The sequence below is a fragment of the Canis lupus genome, chromosome 10, assembly GCF_003254725.2.
Source record: "Canis lupus dingo isolate Sandy chromosome 10, ASM325472v2, whole genome shotgun sequence".
Taxonomy (NCBI): Eukaryota; Metazoa; Chordata; class Mammalia; order Carnivora; family Canidae; genus Canis; species Canis lupus.
In genome coordinates this window covers 62,700,048-62,718,851 of record NC_064252.1, presented here as the reverse complement: position 1 = coordinate 62,718,851, position 18,804 = coordinate 62,700,048, and the positions used below count along the sequence as shown (strand labels likewise).

At 41.3% G+C, this 18,804-nt stretch overlaps 1 protein-coding gene across 4 annotated transcripts in view; it reads left to right on the top strand.

The window, feature by feature from the left end:
• The first annotated feature begins 4,725 nt into the window (after positions 1–4,725).
• LOC112673137 (basic proline-rich protein-like) overlaps positions 4,726–18,804 on the top strand; it is a 52,770-nt gene continuing 38,691 nt past the window's right edge. For 2 of the 4 annotated variants that reach the window (XM_025468755.3, XM_025468748.3), the window contains exons 1-2: positions 4,726–5,354; positions 17,511–17,601. In XM_025468755.3, coding sequence (XP_025324540.3) covers positions 5,287–5,354; positions 17,511–17,601 — 159 coding nt within the window. In that variant the 5' untranslated portion in view covers positions 4,726–5,286. Of the gene's footprint in view, positions 5,355–5,715; positions 5,899–17,510; positions 17,602–18,804 lie in introns of all 4 variants that reach the window. The other 2 variants (XR_007413811.1, XR_003144686.3) reach the window with 2 other exon arrangements.

The window sequence follows — 18,804 nt, the reverse complement described above, 5'->3', positions numbered from 1 at the left end:
TCTGTTCCTGGCAAACAGCTCCTAAAACCTTTGGAATTTCCTCAGTGACAGGAGTATCTTTTGTTATTCAGGAGGTTCCACTTTTTCTGTTTTGTTTTTTGTTTTTAAGAGAGTGCAAGGGTAGGGTAGGGGGTGCAGAAGGAGGGAGAGAATCTTAAGCAAGCTCCAAGCCCAGCAGGCCGGCCAGCCAGCTGACCGACCATGGGGCTCAATCTCACCACCCTGAAATCATGACCTGAGCTGAAATCAAGCGTCAGACACTTAAGGGATTTAGCCCCCCAGGAGGCTCAGCTTTTGAGTACACTTGAGTTTATGCTAATGAGGTGATTTTGGGGGAGGGCCCCTTGATAGCTTCAGAATGGAACTGGTCACCAGAAAGACCCAAGTGAGTAGAGGGTTAGAATTTTCAGCCCTACCCAAAGACCTCGAGGAAAGGGACAGGGGTATTAGAGATTAAGCTCTATAAAAACTCTTAAGGAAATTTGGTGAGTTTCTGGGTTGGTGAACATTAGGGAGGTGCTGGGAGGGTGGTGCATAGAGGGCACGGAAGCTCTGTGCCTCTTCTGCCCTTCTTTGCCCTGTGCATCTTTCCATATGTTTGTTGCATTGTATCCTTTATAACAAATCAATAAACAAATGTTTTCCTGAATTCTGTGAACCATTCTAGCAAATTATTGAACTAGAAAAGGGAGTCATGGGAACTCCAATTTATGTATGGCTATTTAGTTGGAAATACAAGTGACAATCTGGATTTGCAATTGGCATCTGAGGTGTAGTAGTCTTGAGGGCTGAGTCAGGGTTCTCCAGAGAAACAGAACCAATAGGATAGATAGATAGATAGATAGATAGATAGATAGATAGATAGATAGATAGATAGATAGATATAGATAGATGAGATTTATTGTAGGGATTGGCTCACGTGGTCATGGAGTACAAGAAGTCCTACGCTCTACTGTCTGCAAGCTAGAGAAACAGGAAAGCTGGTGTTATAATTCAGTTTGAGACTGAATGATGGCAGGCAGGCCCTGAGGACCCAGAAAGGGGATCCCACAGGTCTAGCAAAGAGGATCCTTGGTAGAATGGAAATCAGACATGAGCCAGCAGGGAGTGAAAGCAGAATTTACTGAAGATACAGAGAAAGAGAGAGATGGAGAGAGACAGAGCCTCTGGGAGACTCAGAAAGGAAAAGAGCATGATCTTGCCTTTGCTTGGGGCCTGGGATTTTTATTGCCAATTGTGGTCTGGTGCACAGTCTTTAGCCTCTGGGATCTGATGCTGTCTCCAGGTATGTAGTGTCAGAATTAAGTTAAATTTGTAGGACATCCAGTAGTGTCCACTGGAAATTGGAGAATTGACATGGAATAATCCCCCCACATCTGGTGTCAAAAGTATTGAGAGCGAGAAACAGAATTTTCCTTTATGGAGCCTCCCTGGAGTTCTGAATTATGAATTACTGTTCTTCTAATTGCCATTCCCCTTTGCATTCAGCTTTCTTAGTGCCCACAATTTATCCTTTTTCCTTCTTCCACTAAGAACTCTCCAATCTCTCTCTCTTTAATATTTTGATTTATTTTTAAAAATTTTATTTATTCATGAGAGACAGAGACAGAGTCAGAGAGAGAGAGAGGGGCAGAGACATAGGAGAGAGAGAATCAGACTCCATGCAGGGAGCCCGATGTGGGACTCAACCCTGGGACTCCAGGATCACACCCTGAGCTGAAGGCAGACACTTAACCACTGATCCAACCCGGGCATCCCTACTCTAATATCTCTCCCATTCTCTTTTGTCCCTTTCCTACTTTCTTAGTCCTTGTGCGTTTTTGTATTTTCTCCATTCAGTGGGGTTTCATAGGGAAATAAGACAAACACGTATTTGATCTCTCAAGTTAAAAGTCAGTTTGTAGAATGTTTTCAAAATTATGAATTTTTTTTTTAAGATTTTATTTATTCATGAAAGACACAGAGAGAGAGGCAGAGACACAGGCAGAGGGAGAAGCAGGCTCCATGCAGGGAGCCCGACACGGGACTCGATCCCGGGTCTCCAGGATCACACCCTGGGCTGATGGTGGCGCTAAACCGCTGAGCCACCCGGGGTGCCCTATGAATTCTTTTATTTTTTTTTTAATTTTTTTAAAATTTGTATTTATTTATGATAGTCACAGAGAGAGAGAGAGAGAGAGAGAGAGAGAGAGAGAGGCAGAGACATAGGCAGAGGGAGAAGCAGGCTCCATGCACCGAGAGCCCGACGTGGGATTCGATCCCGAGTCTAGAGGATCGCGCCCTGGGCCATAGGCAGGCGCCAAACCACTGCGCCACCCAGGGATCCCTATGAATTCTTTTAAAATTGGTTTTGTGTGGGCAGCCTGAGTGGCTCAGCAGTTTAGCACCGCCTTTGGCCCAGAGTGTGATCCTGGAGACCGAGGATCGAGTCCCGTGTCGGGCTCCCTGCACGGAGCCTGCTTCTCCCTCTGCCTGTGTCTCAACCTGTCATGAATAAATAAATAAAATCTTTAAGAAAAAATCTATTTTTTGGTTATAAAATACTTGAGTGATATCCTTTCTTTTCAATACAGTAGTCCTCCCTTAGCCACGGTTTCACTTTTTGAGATTTCAGTCACCAAGGCAGGTCAACCTCAGTCCTGAAGCAGGTGATCCTTCTTGTGATGTAGTCAATAGTCTAACGCCACAACACAATACGACCATCATTCACTTCACTTCATCACATAGGCATTTTACCAGCTCATATCCTCACAAAAGGGTGAGTACAGTATAAAATATTTTGAAAGAGACCAACATTCATATAACTTTTATTATAGTATATTCTTATAATTGTTTTTATTACTTATTAATCTCCTGCTGTGCCTAATTTATAAATTAAACTTTATCATAGCTATATAGGCATAGGAAAAAACATAGTATCTATGTGGCTTGGTACTATTACCAGTTCCAGGCATCTACTGGGGATCTTGAATGTATGCCCTGCAGATAATGGGGCGGGGGGGAGGGGATTGAATCTTTTTTTCTGACTAGAAATGTTTGCTCATTATAACAACCCCAATACAGAAATATCTAACAAAGGAAGGTCCTTCATAGTGATAAGCCTTAGATAAAGTCACAGGTTGGTCTCTACGTATATTACTGTTTCATGATTCTATATTTGTAAAATATATGATAGGAAAGAGCAACAGAAAGATAGCAAAATATAAACGGCAGTTACCTCTAGAGAGTGGTATTAACTTATGATTTATCTGTATTTTCTAATGTGCCTGTTTATATCTAATTATCTTTTGAACATTTTATATTTAAAAACCTTCAAATATTAAGATTTAAGTGTCTCTTCCTCAAATGTGTAATTATATTCAAACTTTTGCAGTTTTTGAAATAAAAATTTTCATTTAATATTCCAAGGATAAAAAAATAACAGGGATCCCTGGGTGGCGCAGCCGTTTGGCGCCTGCCTTTGGCCCAGGGCGCGATCCTGGAGACCCGGGATCGAGTCCCACATCGGGCTTCCGGTGCATGGGGCCTGCTTCTCCCTCTGCCTGTGTCTCTGCCTCTCTCTCTTTCTCTCTCTGTGACTATCATAAATAAATAAAAATTAAAAAAAAAATAACAGCATTGCAATAGCAAAAGGCTCTCTGCTATCCACAGATTTTTAAAAATTCTAATAGTCAATGTGTCGATACAATCTACCATACCGTTGCCATCACTTAATCATGTAATTTGTGGTTAAAACAGCTACTTAAGCCTTAAGAGCTTTGTAGATGAGCAAACTCTTAATTTTCCCTTTTAACGTCATTCACCAGATGGTCCAGAAATCTTTGATCTGCGAGCCTTGCCCGGTCCAGAAATCTTTGATCTGCGAGCCTCCCCGAGGTGTTTTATTTTCCCCAAACTTTATATGATTCTTGTCCACCTCTAGGACTGAATCATTCGACTTTTACTGTAAAGCTACTAATCAATCACCATAAAGTTAAGATAATCAGCTCAAGAGAACAGAATGAATGTTACAACACTATTTGTGGATTTGCGGATTGTTTTAAAAGTAGCAAATCAGGGACCGATTTTCTACAGGTCAATGCAGAGAGACTGCCTTAAAAGAGCTCCTGTCAACCTTTCTACCTAAATGCCCTGATACCTCAAACCCAAAGACCATTTATTTTCAATGATAACCATTCAAACAGCGGTTATGAGCGTCCACCGCAAACACCAGCTTCGTCAGGTCCGCCAGGCTCCCACGGAGTCCCGGGCCTCTCCACCTAAGGCCCTGCGGCCGTGCAAGCGAGGAGCTCGCAGGGCTGCTGGGTGCAGCTGGGTGCTGCTGGGTGCTGCTGGGTGCAGCGGGACCCCCGGCTACGCAGGTTGCGGCCGCACCACCCTCCTCCCCCGGAGTCCCGGCCTCGCGTGCTGGGGCGGGGAGGGGGGCAGACAGCGTCGCTGAACTCCTGCAGCCCGCTCCCCGCGCAAGGCCGAGCACGACTCACACCCCCTCCGCCCAGGTCCCAGCCACGCGCCCCCGCAAGGGCGGGAGGGAGGCAGAGCGGCGCGCGCGCGGGGACGCCTCTGCGCACGCGCGCGCGGGGCCTGAGGAGCCGAGCCAATCAGAGCGCGCCTCGCCTCTACGCCCCCAGCTCCGCGCGCGTCCGTCCCGCTCCAAGGGCGTCATTCGAATACAATAGCCCGCCCGCCCGCCCGCCGACGTTCCCTTCGCGGGACGCCGCTCGCTCGTCGCCCGTAGCAACGCTCTGCCCAGGGGCAGCCTCGGAGCCCCTCCCGAGGGAGGCGAAGCGGGTGTAAGCGCGCGTGTGGTGGGGGAAGCGCGGGAAGCGAGGAAGGCATCTTTTCACGTTCAAAAAAACCCTTTTCACCGTCCCGACGTCCCCGGGTTATCAACGTCCCGAGCTCACGTTCACAGCACATGTGGTGTTAAAGGAAAGCGGTATTAGTGTCTCCTCTCAAACGGCTAAGGACGCCTGCACTAATGCGGCCTCGCTGCGTTACCCAGAATTCCCGCGGCCCCGCGTGACGTGTTTCCGGGCTGCGTGCTGCGGGGGAAGCCCCGCCCCCGGCCAGGGCCCCGCCCCTCCCCCCCTCCCGCAAAGTAATACTTTACCTGTAGTTTAACGATTGTGAGAAGAAAACTGCTTTCAAAAAGTGCCTGCTCCTTGCAGAACTGGTAGTAAGTACGGAAACGTTTATAAGAGAAAGTTGAACTCACCCACAATCCCGGCTGCCAGAAAGAATTACTACGCTGCTGTGTAAACCTGGGAGACCTCGCACACGCACATGGTTTTCTGGGGTTTTGTTTTGTTTTGTTTTTTGTTTTTAAAGACCGGTGTCTCCTGTCTTTCCAGGTAAATAGGATCATTTTAAATGGCTGTATGGATAGAGTTTGTTCAAGCAGTCCCTTCCTTGACTGTCTTCCAGGGTATTTACAGTTTCTCACGTGTACAAACAATTCTAGGTGTCCCGAAAAAGAGTGGAATCTTGCCATTTGCAATGATGGGGGGGGGGGGGGGCTGGAGGGTAGTATGCTAGGTGAAATACGTCAGAGGTAGACCAAAGGTCATAGGAGATTACTCACACGTGGAATTTAGTTAAGAAAGCATAAAGATAGGAGAGGGTGGGAGGGAAAGGGGAAGGAGCTGGGGGATGGGCATTGAGGCGAGCACTTGGGATGAGCCCTGCGTGTTAACCATATATATTTATTTTTAGAGAGAGCAGCAGGCGGGGTGAGAGGAGGAGAGGGAGAGAGAAAATAGCAAGCAGGCTCCGCGCCCAGCACCAAGTCCCATGTGGGGCTTGATCCCACTACCCTGAGATTATGACCTGAGTGGAAGTCAAGAGCTGCCACCCAACTGATGGAGCTACCCATTGCCCCTGTGCCGGGTGTTATATGTAAGTGATGAGTCATTAAATTCTGCTCCTGAAACCGGTATTACCCTGTATGTTAACTAATTAGAACTTCAATAAAAAACTTTTAAAAAGGGTCACATGGGTGGCTCAGTGGTTGAGCATCTGCCTTTGGCCCAGGGCCTGATCCCTGCATGGAGCCTGCTTCTCCCTCTGCCTGTGTCTCTGCCTCTCTCTCTGTGTGTCTCATGAATAAATAAATAAAGAAAGAAAACCTTAAAAAAAAACTAAAAAAAAAATCATACTCATTAAAAAAAAACACTACTAGATGATTATTCTCCTACATAAATCTGTACATATTCCTGATTATTTCCATACAATAAGTTCATGGAGATATAATTACTAGATCAAAGGGAATGCACACTTTTAAAAGATTATAGATGATGTTACCAGACTCCACCCTTGAAATGTATTTATTACTTTTCCACCTGCTAATCTTCAACATTGTCAGGCTTGAGGATCTTTATCACCTTTTGAACATTATTATCATCTTCGTCATCTTGTTTTAATTTGCGTTTTGTTGGGGTGGGGAGATGGGGTACCTGGGTGATGGACATTAGGAGGGCACTTGATGTAAATGAGCACTGGGTGTTATGAGACTGGTGAGTCACTGACCTCTACTTCTAAAACTAGTAATACATTATATGTTAATTCATTCAATTCAAAAATTAAAAATTATAATTGTTGTGCCCAAGATTGCGAATCCGAGAAACCATCAAGGAGCCGACACTGATGCAAGCGCATGAGGGTTTATTAGCAAGCTCGAGCTTGGGTCCAAGTATACCTGACACAGCGGAGCAGGGACTTGGACCCCGAAGTGGGTTACAGCTGGGTTTTTTATAGGCTGGTCTAGGGGATTTTCAGAAGGGGTGGAGGAATATCTCAAGTTCTGTTTACATTCTGATATGGGGCTTTAAGGGCATTGAGCTCTGTTCTCATTTTAATATGGGACTTCCTACCTCGGGTGTGGGCTCTGTTGTCTTTCTGATATGGGATTCTCTGCCTAGGGAAATTCTGAGCTCTGTTGTCTTTCTGATATGGGCTTCATTCTGCAGTTTTTTCTATAAAGTTCAGCTCTTATTCACAGGGGCCTAAGATGGCTGTACTTGTGCTAATGCTAAACTTGAGGTGGAATGGCCTTGATTTTTCTCGGCCTCCACATAATTTGCATTTTGTTGACTAAGTATAAAACTGAACATTATTCATATATTTATTAGCTCTATTTTTGTGCATTGCCAGTAAATTACTTGTTTATTTTAAATTTGGGATGTTTATGTTTTAAAAATTACAAGTGTTTTGGGAATCCCTGGGTGGCTCAGCAGTTTGGTGCCTGCCTTTGGCCCAGGGTGTGATCCTGGAGTCCTGGGATCAAGTCCCACGTCGGGCTCCCTGCATGGAGCCTGCTTCTCTCTCTGCCTGTGTCTCTGCCTCTCTGTGTGTCTCTCATGAAGAAATAAATAAAATCTTTAAAAAAAAATTACAAGTGTTTTGATACTAATTTGGTGTGAAATATAATTACAAATATTATTACCATTTTTAATTCATGTTTTAATATGGCCTGTGCTGTTAATTTGCTGAAGGAAAAAAAGAAAACTCTCACAGAAAGAAAGAACATGTGATGCCAGATGACTAACATAGCAAAGAATACAATTCATCTCTAAGTTGTTTGTTAAAAGTTTGCTTATTTATTTATTTATTTAAAATATTTTATTTATTTATTCATGAGAGACAGAGGGAGAGAGAGACAGAGGCAGAGGGAGAAGCAGACCCCATGCAGGGAGCCTGATGCAGGTCTCCAGAATCATGCCCTGAGCAGAAAGCAGATGCTCGACCACTGAGCCACCCAGGTGCCTCAACTGTAAACTTATTTTGTCAAATTAAAACAGTTGTAATTTTAATTGGAATTGCATTAATTTTATAGATGAACTTAGGGAAGATGGGCATATTTATAAAAATAATCTGTATTTTTTACTTTGTGCTACTTGTGTTATTTAATCTACACGACTCTATTATCATCATCCTCATTGTACAGATGAAGAAACTCATGCATAAAAGAGATTAAAGAACTTGTTGAAGGTCAGGAAACAGGTCCTATGCTCTGTACATCTGTCATATTGCCTCTTCACAATATGGATCTGCTGATATGCAGATGACATGCATGACATGCCATTCAGCTTGTCTGCATTACTCCCCCACGTCCCAATCTGCATCTTTATCTTCTGTCAATGAGTAGATACCTACTTAATCCTCCCTTCCTCTGCCATAGCTGATCAGACCAGGGAGTAGGTAGAAAAGCTGGTCCAATCAGATGGTTTCTCCCAGAAATTTGCAATTAGTCTTACCTGGTCTCTTGACCTAGAAAGTGGTAACGCAAGAGTAAAGCAGGGAGAGAGGTTTGACCCACACAGAGGTAGCGCAGAGAAAGCAGGCCTGTAGAGAGGCAGTCAGGCCCTAAGAATCCCATAAGAGAGTGGCAGCGTAGCTGCATGGGATTCTGGGGCTTTCCATGGCCTGTTTTGCCCCTACTAAGACCCTATTGCCCTTTCTGCTCTTGGGGATCTACATAAGGTACCTCTCTTCCCTCAAATAAACTACTTTTTCTTTAAGCTCACCTGAATGACTTCTCTTCCTTTTGAAACCAATTATTCATCTAAAAAAGTGGCCCCGGGCAACCCTGGTGGCTCAGCAGTTTAGCGCTGCCTTTGGCCTAGGGCCTGATCCTGGAGACTGGGAATCGAATCCCACTTCGGGCTCCCTGTGTGGAGCCTGCTTCTCCCTCTGCCTGTGTCTCTGCCTCTTTCTCTGTGTCTCTCTCTGTCTCTGTCTCTGTCTCTCTCTCTCTCTCTTTCTCGTCCCTCATAAATAAATAATAAAAAATCTTTTAAAAAATAATAAAATAAAAAGGTGGCCCTTTGATTTACACCCCCCCCCCCTTTTTTTTTTTTTTTTTTGGTTTCCTAATAGATTTTCTGTTTTTTTTTTTTTTTTAAAGATTTATTTATTTATTTATGAAAGACACAGAGAGAAACAGAGAGGCAGAGACACAGGCAGAAGGAGAAGCAGGCTCCACACAGGGAGCCCGACGTGGGACTCGATCCCGGGTCTCCAGGATCATGCCCTGGGCTGAAGGCAGACTCTAAACCGCTGAGCCACCCAGGGATCCCCCTAGCATTTTCTTTACATATATTCTGCACATCTCTTGTTCAATTCATTTCTAAATGTATTTTAATTCTTTTTTTGCTCTTTATAATGGTGATATGTTTATTGGTTTTCCCTTTACATCTTAATCTATAAACATTCTACTTTCATCAATTCAGACTGCTGAATGTCAGTGGTTTGTAAATGTGAATTAGTCTTTCAAATGCATTTTGAAATAGTTTCCTACTAGATATATTTTTCAGTTCTATACTTTCAATTGTTCTGCCGATGATTCATGTGAAGATGATGGTGATTCATCTGATGGAAATGAGCCACAAGGATCCCAAGAAGTATAGAATTTCCTGTAACCTGACTTAAAAAAGAAAGTCTCAAAAAAAAAAAAAAAAAAAAAAAGAAAGTCTCATATGAATAGAAACTTAGTTTTCAACAACATTTAGCTGATATTAAAACAGATAAAATGAGGAAAGCTATTTTCAATAAGGCCAGTTTTTCAGATACAAAATAATAAAACAATAGAAGGCATTATTTGGGTAAATATTTTGAATACAATAGACCAAAAAAAGATTAATAAGAGAAGTTGATATCTCAGACTTAATATAGGCACATTCTCTTTTATCTAAAACCTTTGGGCCAGATGTGTTTCAGAACTCAGAATTGTTGAGATTTTTAGACAGGAATATAATGCATATACCATATTTTTTGTAATATCTCTGGAGTGTAGAGCAGCATTTTATGATCAAACATGTTGTTGTTCATGCCAACAAGAATGCATTAGTATTAACTCAAAATAGGATAAAATAAAGGCTATATAACCTATATTATATCCGTATATATGTTCAGGTCAGATTTGCTGCCAAATGAGTTTGCCTTAACCATATGAGTAACTTTGGGTTTCTAAAGCTTTTCTGGGGGTACCTGGGTGGCTCAGTTGATTAAGCATCTGCCTTCATTTCAAGTCATGATACCAGGATCCTGGGATCAAGTTCTGCATTGGGCTCCCTGCTCAGTGGAGAGCTGCTTCTCCCTCCTCATTCTCTCTCTCTCTCTCAAATAAATAAATAAAATCTTTTTAAAAAATAAAGCTTTCCTGGATTTTGGAATTTAGGTAATGGTTTATAGACATATGCAAGCAAATACATTCAGAATTAAACATCTGGCCAGCTCTAGGGGTCAGTGAACGAGTTCTTTGAAGTCCTGGCTGTGTTAGATAGTCCTGTGGTTTGGGATGTTTAGTTTGAAGGCAGAGGAGTACACTTTTAGAAAAACAAAGTACAGACTTTGAAATAATTATTGAAAAAGGAATGGGTAAAGTATCTTAACTTGCATTCTTTTTTTTTTTTTTAAGATTTTGCTTTTTTAAGAGAGAAAGGGAGAGCAGGGAAGGGGGCAGAGGGAAAGAGAGAGAATCTCAAGCAGACTGTGTTGAGTGCAGAGCTTGGAACTGTAGCGGAACTCAATCCCATAACCCTGAGATCATATCCTAAGCTGAAACCAAGAGTCAGACTCAACCAACTGAGCCACCCAGGCACACCATTAACTCGCATTCTTGAGTTTTGTCATCAGTCATTATTTCAGTATGTGGTGTTTTAGTTGAAAAGATTTGCAATAAGCGATAACAGTTCCTTAAAATCTTACCTTAAAAAGTTGCTGTATTTTTCCTTCAGCCTATCAATGAAGGTATCCTTGAGGTTTTTATTTCTAGTACATAGACTCCCTTCCTTCCAAATATCCTCTGACTGTGAAGATCTTATTTCAGTTGTCTTTTAAAGTACCCAAATTAAGGAACCAAATCAGTTACTGTATATGTTGAGTGTCTACTCTGTGTTGAACCATGCTAGGTGCTGAGGACACAGTCTGGTGGTAGAGAAGCACACATAAATAGGATATTACAATATCATGAGACAAGTGTTGTGATAAGAGAAAGTACAGTGTGCCACGAAACACCATGTTCTGGGGTGAGGGAAGGAAGGACTGAGGTAAGAAATTAGGCAGGTGAATTGGAGAGGGAAATAAATGTTCTACCAGTGATTTTTTTTTTTAAGATTTTGTTTCTTTATTCATGAAAGACACAGAAAGAGAAAGGCAGAGACACAGGCAGAGGGAGAAGTAGGCTCCATGCAGGGAGCCCGATATGGGACTCAATCCCCAATCCGGGGACTCCAGGACCACGCCCTGGGCCAAAGGCAGGCGCTAAACCACTGAGCTACCCAGGGGTCCCTTAACAGTGATTTTCAAGGTATGGTTGGTTCATGGACCAGTAACAACATCATCTGGGACCTTTCAGAAATGCAGATTCACAGACCATATCACAGATCCACTGAATCAAAAATTCTGAATCAAAACATCTGTGTTTTAATAAGGTTGACCATCCAGAGCGCCTGAGCGGCTCAGTCAGTTAAGTCTCTGACTCTTGGTTTCAGCCCAGGTCATGATCTCAGGGTCCTGAGATCAAGCCCCACATTGGGCTCAAGTCTGCTTGAGATTGTGTCCCTCCCCCTGCTCACATACATACTTTCTCTCAAATAAATAGGCAAAATCTTAAAAAAAAAAAAAAAAAGCCTGACCATTCAAATGATTCTCATGCACCCTAAAGTTTGAAAACCACTGTTCAAAACAGCAAATGTGATAAAACCAGAGTATGCAGGCAAACTTACCATAAATGGGATCTGTATGGGATTGGGGTAGCAGAGAGTAGGGGGGGTCATGGAAATGCCAGATGAGGTTGGAAAGGTAAGCATGCTTTATTTGGGGTCTTATAGGCCATGTTAAAGACTTTGAACTTTATTTATTCAACAAATATTTATTGTATGTCTACATTATGAGTATGATGTACAAAATGGATTCCCTGCTCTCAAGGAACTTAGCCAGATAAGCAAATAAATGTATATGTCAGGTGGTAAAAAAAATGCTATGACACAACAACTTGGATGAATCTCCAGGGACTTATGCTGACTAGAAAAAGGCAATCCCAAAAGGTTAATACTGTATAATTCCATTTATATAACATTCTTGAAATAACAAAACTATAGAAATGGAGAAGAGATTAGTGGTTGCCAGGGGTGACAGAGGGGGTGGAGGTTGGAGGGAAGTGGGTGTGTCTATAAAAGAGCAACACGAAGCCCTGTGGTGATGGAACTCTGGAAATGTTCTGGATCTTAACTGTATCAATGTCAGTATCCTAGTTGTGATATTGTACTATAGTTTTATAAAATGTGACCATTAGAGGAAACTGAGTAAAGGGCACACAGAATCTATCTATATTATTTCTTACAACTGCATATGAATCTGGGGATCCCTGGGTGGCTCAGCGGTTTAGCGCCTGCCTTTGGCCCAGGGTGCGGTCCTGGGGTCCCAGAATCCCAGGATCGAGTCTCGGAGCCTGCTTCTCCCTCCTCCTGTGTCTCTGCCTCTCTCTCTCTTTCTCTGTGTGTCTAACATAAATAAATAAATAAATCTTAAGAAAAAAAAACTGCATATGAATCTACAATTGTTTCAAAATAAAGTGTTTTTTTTTTATACTATAAATATAAATCAGGATAGGAGATTGAAAGAGATGAGAGGATTTATTTTATTTGGGATAGTTGGGAAAGGCCTAGGTGATAAAAGAAGTTAGAGAATTATATATGAATATCTGGAAAATATTAGAAGTATAACGGCCCTGAAAGTATGCTTGGTATGGATAAGGAATAGCAAGGACACTATTATGGATAGAGTGGGCTGAGCAAGAAGGAGAAATGAAGTCAAAGAGTTGATACAGATGGTGGTTGTAGAGACAGATCATATAGGGGCTTATAGGTCACAATTAAAGACTTTTCATTCTGAGTAAAATGGGAAGTTATTTTTTTTTTTTTAAAGATTTATTTACTTATTTATTCAGAGAGAGAGAGGGGCAGAGACCTAGGCAGAGGGAGAAGCAGGCTCCACGCAGGGTCTCCAGGACCACACCCCAGGCTGCAGGCGGCACTAAACCACTGCGCCACCAGGGCTGCCCTAGAATGGGAAGTTATAAAAGAGTTTTAAGCAGAAAAGTAATAATTGAATTTACATTTTAAAAGTATCACTTCACTGGGTAAAAATTTGAGTGAGGGAACCACATAAGTGAGATTATGGAGGTTTGGACTAAGGTGGCAGAGGAGGAGGTAATGAGAAATAGTGTGATTATGATTAAATTTTGTGAGTACAGCTAATTGGACGTTCTGATGGATTGGGTTGGGATGTGAGAGGAGAGGAGTAAAAAATGATTCCAAGGTTTGGGCCTGAGCAAGTGGAAGAATGGTGTTATTACTTTTATGAAACGGAGAAGATGAAAGAGGAGCAATATATGGCAGAAGGTTTAGTTTTGGGCTTGTTGGTTTAGTTTTGGGCTTGTTGAAATGCCTGCAGACATCCCAGTGGAGATATTATATGGCCTGTTGGACATGTAAACACGTCTGGAGTTTGGTTAGAAGTTGGGCTAGATGAAGGGATCCCTGGGTGGCGCAGCAGTTTGGCGCCTGCCTTCGGCCCAGGGCGCGATCCTGGAGACTCGGGATCGAATCCCATGTCGGGTTCCCGGTGCATGGAGCCTGCTTCTCTCTCTGCCTGTGTCTCTGCCTCTCTCTCTCTCTCTATGTCTCTCATGAATAAATAAATAAAATCTTTAAAAAAAAAAAGAAGTTGGGCTAGATGTATGAATTTGGGAGGCAATAGCATATAGATTTTTAAAGTCATGATCTGGATGAGAACTCCAATGATGAGTGTGTATAGATTGGAAGACAGATCTATGGAATGAGACCTGACACTCTGATTTTTAGAGGCTGGGAAGATAAAGGAGAACTCAACAAAGAATACAGAGAAGAAAAGGCCATTGAGATAGGAGAGGAACCAAGGGAGGAGAATATCTGGGAGACCAGGGGAAGATAGTGTTTCAGGAAGAAAAGAACAACCAAATAAGTCAATTGCTACCTATAGGTAGAATGAAGTAAGAACTGAGATTTGTCCTTTAGATTTGATTGCATGGAGGTCATTAGTAATTTTGATAAGTGCAGTTTTGATGACAGTGCGAGGAAGACCGGACTGGAGTGGGCTCAAGGGAGAAAGGAGAGTCACTAGAAATTAAGCATAGACAATTCTTTGGAAGAACTTTGATCATGAGAAAGGAGGTGCAAAGAGAGGAGACAGTAGCTTTATCCTAAGAACAATGGGGGAGTCAATGAAGAACTCTTGATGTTCATCCTTTCAATGACAGTTTAAAATACTTGATAAGAATGGGCACCTGGGGATCCCTGGGTGGCGCAGCGGTTTGGCGCCTGCCTTTGGCCCAGGGCGCGATCCTGGAGACCCGGGATCGAATCCCACATCGGGCTCCTGGTGCTTGGAGCCTGCTTCTCCCTCTGCCTGTGTCTCTGCCTCTCTCTCTCTCTCCGTGTGACTATCATAAATAAATAAATTAAAAAAAAAAAAAAAAAAAAGAATGGGCACCTGGCTGGCTCAATAGGAAGAGCATGTGCTGCTTGGTCTTGGAGATCATGAGTTTGAGCCCCATCTTGGGTGTAGAGATTACTAAAAAAACTAAATAAATTTTAAAAATAATATGTAAATTAGACAAATAAAATACTTGATACGACTGCTTTGTTTATGTGAATTTATTAGCTCTTATATATCAGGAGAGATGACACTAGCTAATATTTTAACTTTATGTACAATGAAACAATGTCATCAAAAGTGAATAACTCACTATTTTAAAAATATTGGATATCAGATTTTGAATGTCTGCTTTAAGTAATAAAATTTGTTCTATACCTGTGTGTGTTCATATACATACACACTTATCCATATATATATATATGTACTATATATGTATATATGTGTGTGTGTATATATATACACACACACATATATACATATACTTGTCAAAAATATTTTAAAACCTTTATGTAGATTAATCTTAAAATATTCCTTGTTTCCAGAGAGAAATAGAGAAGTTGAACTAATTTTAGTAATTTTTTTTCCTTAGCGGGAGAGAGAAGTGGTGGGGGAAGAGAGGCAGAGGAGGGGAAGGAGAGAGACTCTTAAGCAGGCTCCGTGCCTGACTCAGGACTTGATCTCATAACCCTGAGATAATGACCAGAGCCAAAATCAAGAGTTGGATACAACCAACTGAGCCACCTAGGTGCCACAGTAATTGTTTTCTAATTTAGATCATTATATTATTGGTTAGATTTCTGCTTTTAATGGACTAGTCTCTTAAAAGGGACAGATATAAAAATGAGAGGTGGGAGGAAGGGGGGATCCTGTGAAGCAGGAGTTTTGGACATTTCTGCCATGTGGGCTGAATAGTATATAAGCCAGTTTCTCAGAGAAAATAGTTCATGTAACATTTACCAAAAATGTACTGTTAAACTACAAGGCTCTGTGCAGACAGATAACCTACCCAAAGCCCTACAGCTTCTAAGTAGTAGAATTAGGATTTGAACCCAGGCGGTCTGGATTGGGAATCTAGGAGTTTCACCACCACTCTTAGCAGATAAACAGAAATTGAGACAGCAAATGGCAAGAGTACCGCTAAAAATTGCCATTGAGAAAGCAAAAAGAGAAGTGATTATAAAGACAACAAACCTGGGTGCATCCCGGGATCCAGAGTAGGACCAAGGCAAAGTCTCTGGAAGGACTGTGAGTTGGTGATTCATCAGGAAGCAGGCAGGGTGTTGGAATTCTCAAATGGCCGACTCCATATGTGCTTCAGGCAATATATGTTTCTGGCTTCTACAAATAAAATGTTTTATCTTCAATTATGTTCTTTTCCATAAATATACAACAGCAGACAACAGACACAAATAACTTACAAAAGCATAGACTTTCATCAAGTATAAGAGAAGCAGCACCATCCTAGGAGTCTAAAGATTTGAGCTTTGTTCATTCATAAATGCTCATGGAAACTTTTGGGAGTGATGGATATGTTCGATATATTTAATACCTTGATTGTCGTGTTAGTTTCACAGATGTGTACATATGTCAGAACTTAACACCTTATGTGCAGTTTACAATAAGTCAATTATACCTCAGTAAAGCTGATGAAAATATTGATGGAGTGCCCATGGGGTTGCTGGCACTGGCCCGTAAAGAGGATATAGGCAGAACGTTATCCCTCAAAGGGCTTTTATTCAAGTGTACAGCCCAGACATGCAAGCACACAACTCAGAGCAATGGAGAGGGGCTGTAACATAGAGACCATGTGCTGTGCCTCCGTTTCCTTTTCTAGAATATCTGTGCCCCTACTTCAAAGAATGTGGTAAAAATGTAATGAAAACACTTTGTGACAAATCCTATCAAAACATAAGGGGTTTGTTTTCAAACTAAGATAATTCTTGTTAACTTATTTAGAATCCTTGCTAAGCTGACCATTTTCAAATAATGCCGGCATAAAGTAATTACTGAAGGTATTGCATCTATACACAAAATAATAAGAAATTGTTAGACTTGACTTTGCCATTATTATCATGGTAATGTCATTTGTGTGACTTTGGGTAAGTGACTTAACTTCTCTAAGCCTTCTCTATAAAGTGGAGATACTAAAATTGACCTCCAGGATAGCTGTAAAAATTAAATGAAATAATGTACGTTACCTGTTTAATACAGAGCAAATAATGAAAGGTACACCTGATTTGAATTTTTTTTACATTTTATTTTATTTTATTTATTTATGAGAGGCACACAGAGAGGCAGAGACATAGGCAGAGGGAGAAGCAGGCTCCCCACAAGGAGCCTGATGTGGGACTTGATCCCGGATCCCCGTATCACGCCCTAAGCGGAAGGCAGATGCTCAACCACTGAGCCACCCAGGCGTCCCCATTTCTTTTTATTTAAGTTCGATTTGCCAACATATAGTATAACACCCAGTGGTCTGAAATTTTTTAAAGCAAAAACTACTCATTCTTTTTTTTTTTTTAATTTTTATTGATTTATGATAGTCACAGATTGAGAGAGAGAGAGAGGCAGAGACACAGGCAGAGGGAGAAGCAGGCTCCATGCACTGGGAGCCCGATGTGGGATTCGATCCCGGGTCTCCAGGATCGCGCCCTAGGCCGAAGGCAGGCGCCAAACCGCTGCGCCACCTAGGGATCCCCTATTCATTCTTTTTGAACTAACAGTTTTCACATCTAGTGTTTTCCATTACATTATTTGAACACATAGGAAATTTTTCATAATAAGGTTAATCCCTATAACAATTATCACAATAATTCCAAATTGTGTTCCTGTCTTTTTGTAGTTACAATTTTACGTTGTGGGTCGGAGGATAGAAAAAGATGAAGAGTGGATGGGGTTGGTTGTTACCCTGCAGTCTTTGAGTAATTCAATCTATTTTTATCCCACTTTGATGGCTCCAGATCATTGCAGATAATAGTTTTATCTGTCCTATGAGAGGTTTATTTGGTCCTTTTGTTTTTTGCTTTTGATAGTGGAAGAAATACCGATAAGGTCATTTGGGGTGAAGAAAATATACTTGGGTCATTAGTTCTCCTACTTCAGTGGCTAATCCATAAACCTGAGGTAAGGAATGCAATTTTATTTTTAAACTTTTTTTCTATGAACTTTCTTTTTTTAAATTGAAGCATAGTTGACATACAGCATTTTATTAGTTTCAAGCATACAACATAGTGATTTGACAATTTTATATGCATTAAGTTATACTCACTAAGGTAAGTGTAGTTACAATACAACCTTATTACAGTATTATTGGTAGTATTCACCAGGCTGTACTTTTCATCCCCATAACTTATTTATTTTATAACTGGAAGTTTATGCCTCTTAATCCCCTTTACCTGTTTTGCCCATCCCCCAACCTCTCCCCTCTGGCAGCCACCAGTTTATTCTCTGTATTTATGATTCTGTTTCTGTTTGTTTGTTTTGTTTTTTTTAAGATTCCACATATAAGTGAAGTCATGTGGTATTTGTCCTTCTCTGTCTGACTTCTCTCACTTAGCATAATACCCTTTAGGTCATGTTGTGGCAAATGGCAAGATCTTATTCTTTTTTATAGCTGAGCAATATTCCATTTTATATATATACCACATCTTCTTTATTCATCTGTGGGTGGACACTTGGATTCCTTCCATATCATGGCTATTCTTTTTTTTTTTTTTTTTTTCATATCATGGCTATTCTAAATCATGGTACAAAAACATAGGATTGCATATATCTTTTTGAACTGGTGTTTTAATTTTCCTTGGGTAAATACCCAGTAGTGGAATTACTAGATCATATGATACTTCTATTTTTAATTTTTTGAGGAAACTCCATGCAGTTTTCCACAATGTCTGCACCAGTTTGCTTTCCCACCAACAGTGCACAAGGGTTCCTTTTTCTCTACATTCTCATCAACACTTGTTATTTCTTGTCTTTTTGATTTTAGCTATTCTGACAGATGTGAGGTGTTACCTCATTGTGGTTTTGATTTGCATTTCCTTGATGATTAGTGATATTGAACATCTTTTCATGTGTCTATCAACCGTCTATATGTATTTAGAAAAATGTTTATTGAGGTTTTCTGCCCATTTGATTAATTGAATTTTTTTGGTGTTGAGTTGTATAAGTTCTTTTTATAGTTTGGATATTAACCCCTTACACATAGATCATTTGCAAATATCTTCTCCCATTCAGTAGGCTGCCTTGCTGTTTTGTTGAAGGTTTCCTTTGCTGTGAGGAAACTTCGTATTTTGATGTAGTCCCAATAATTTAATTTTACTTTTGTTT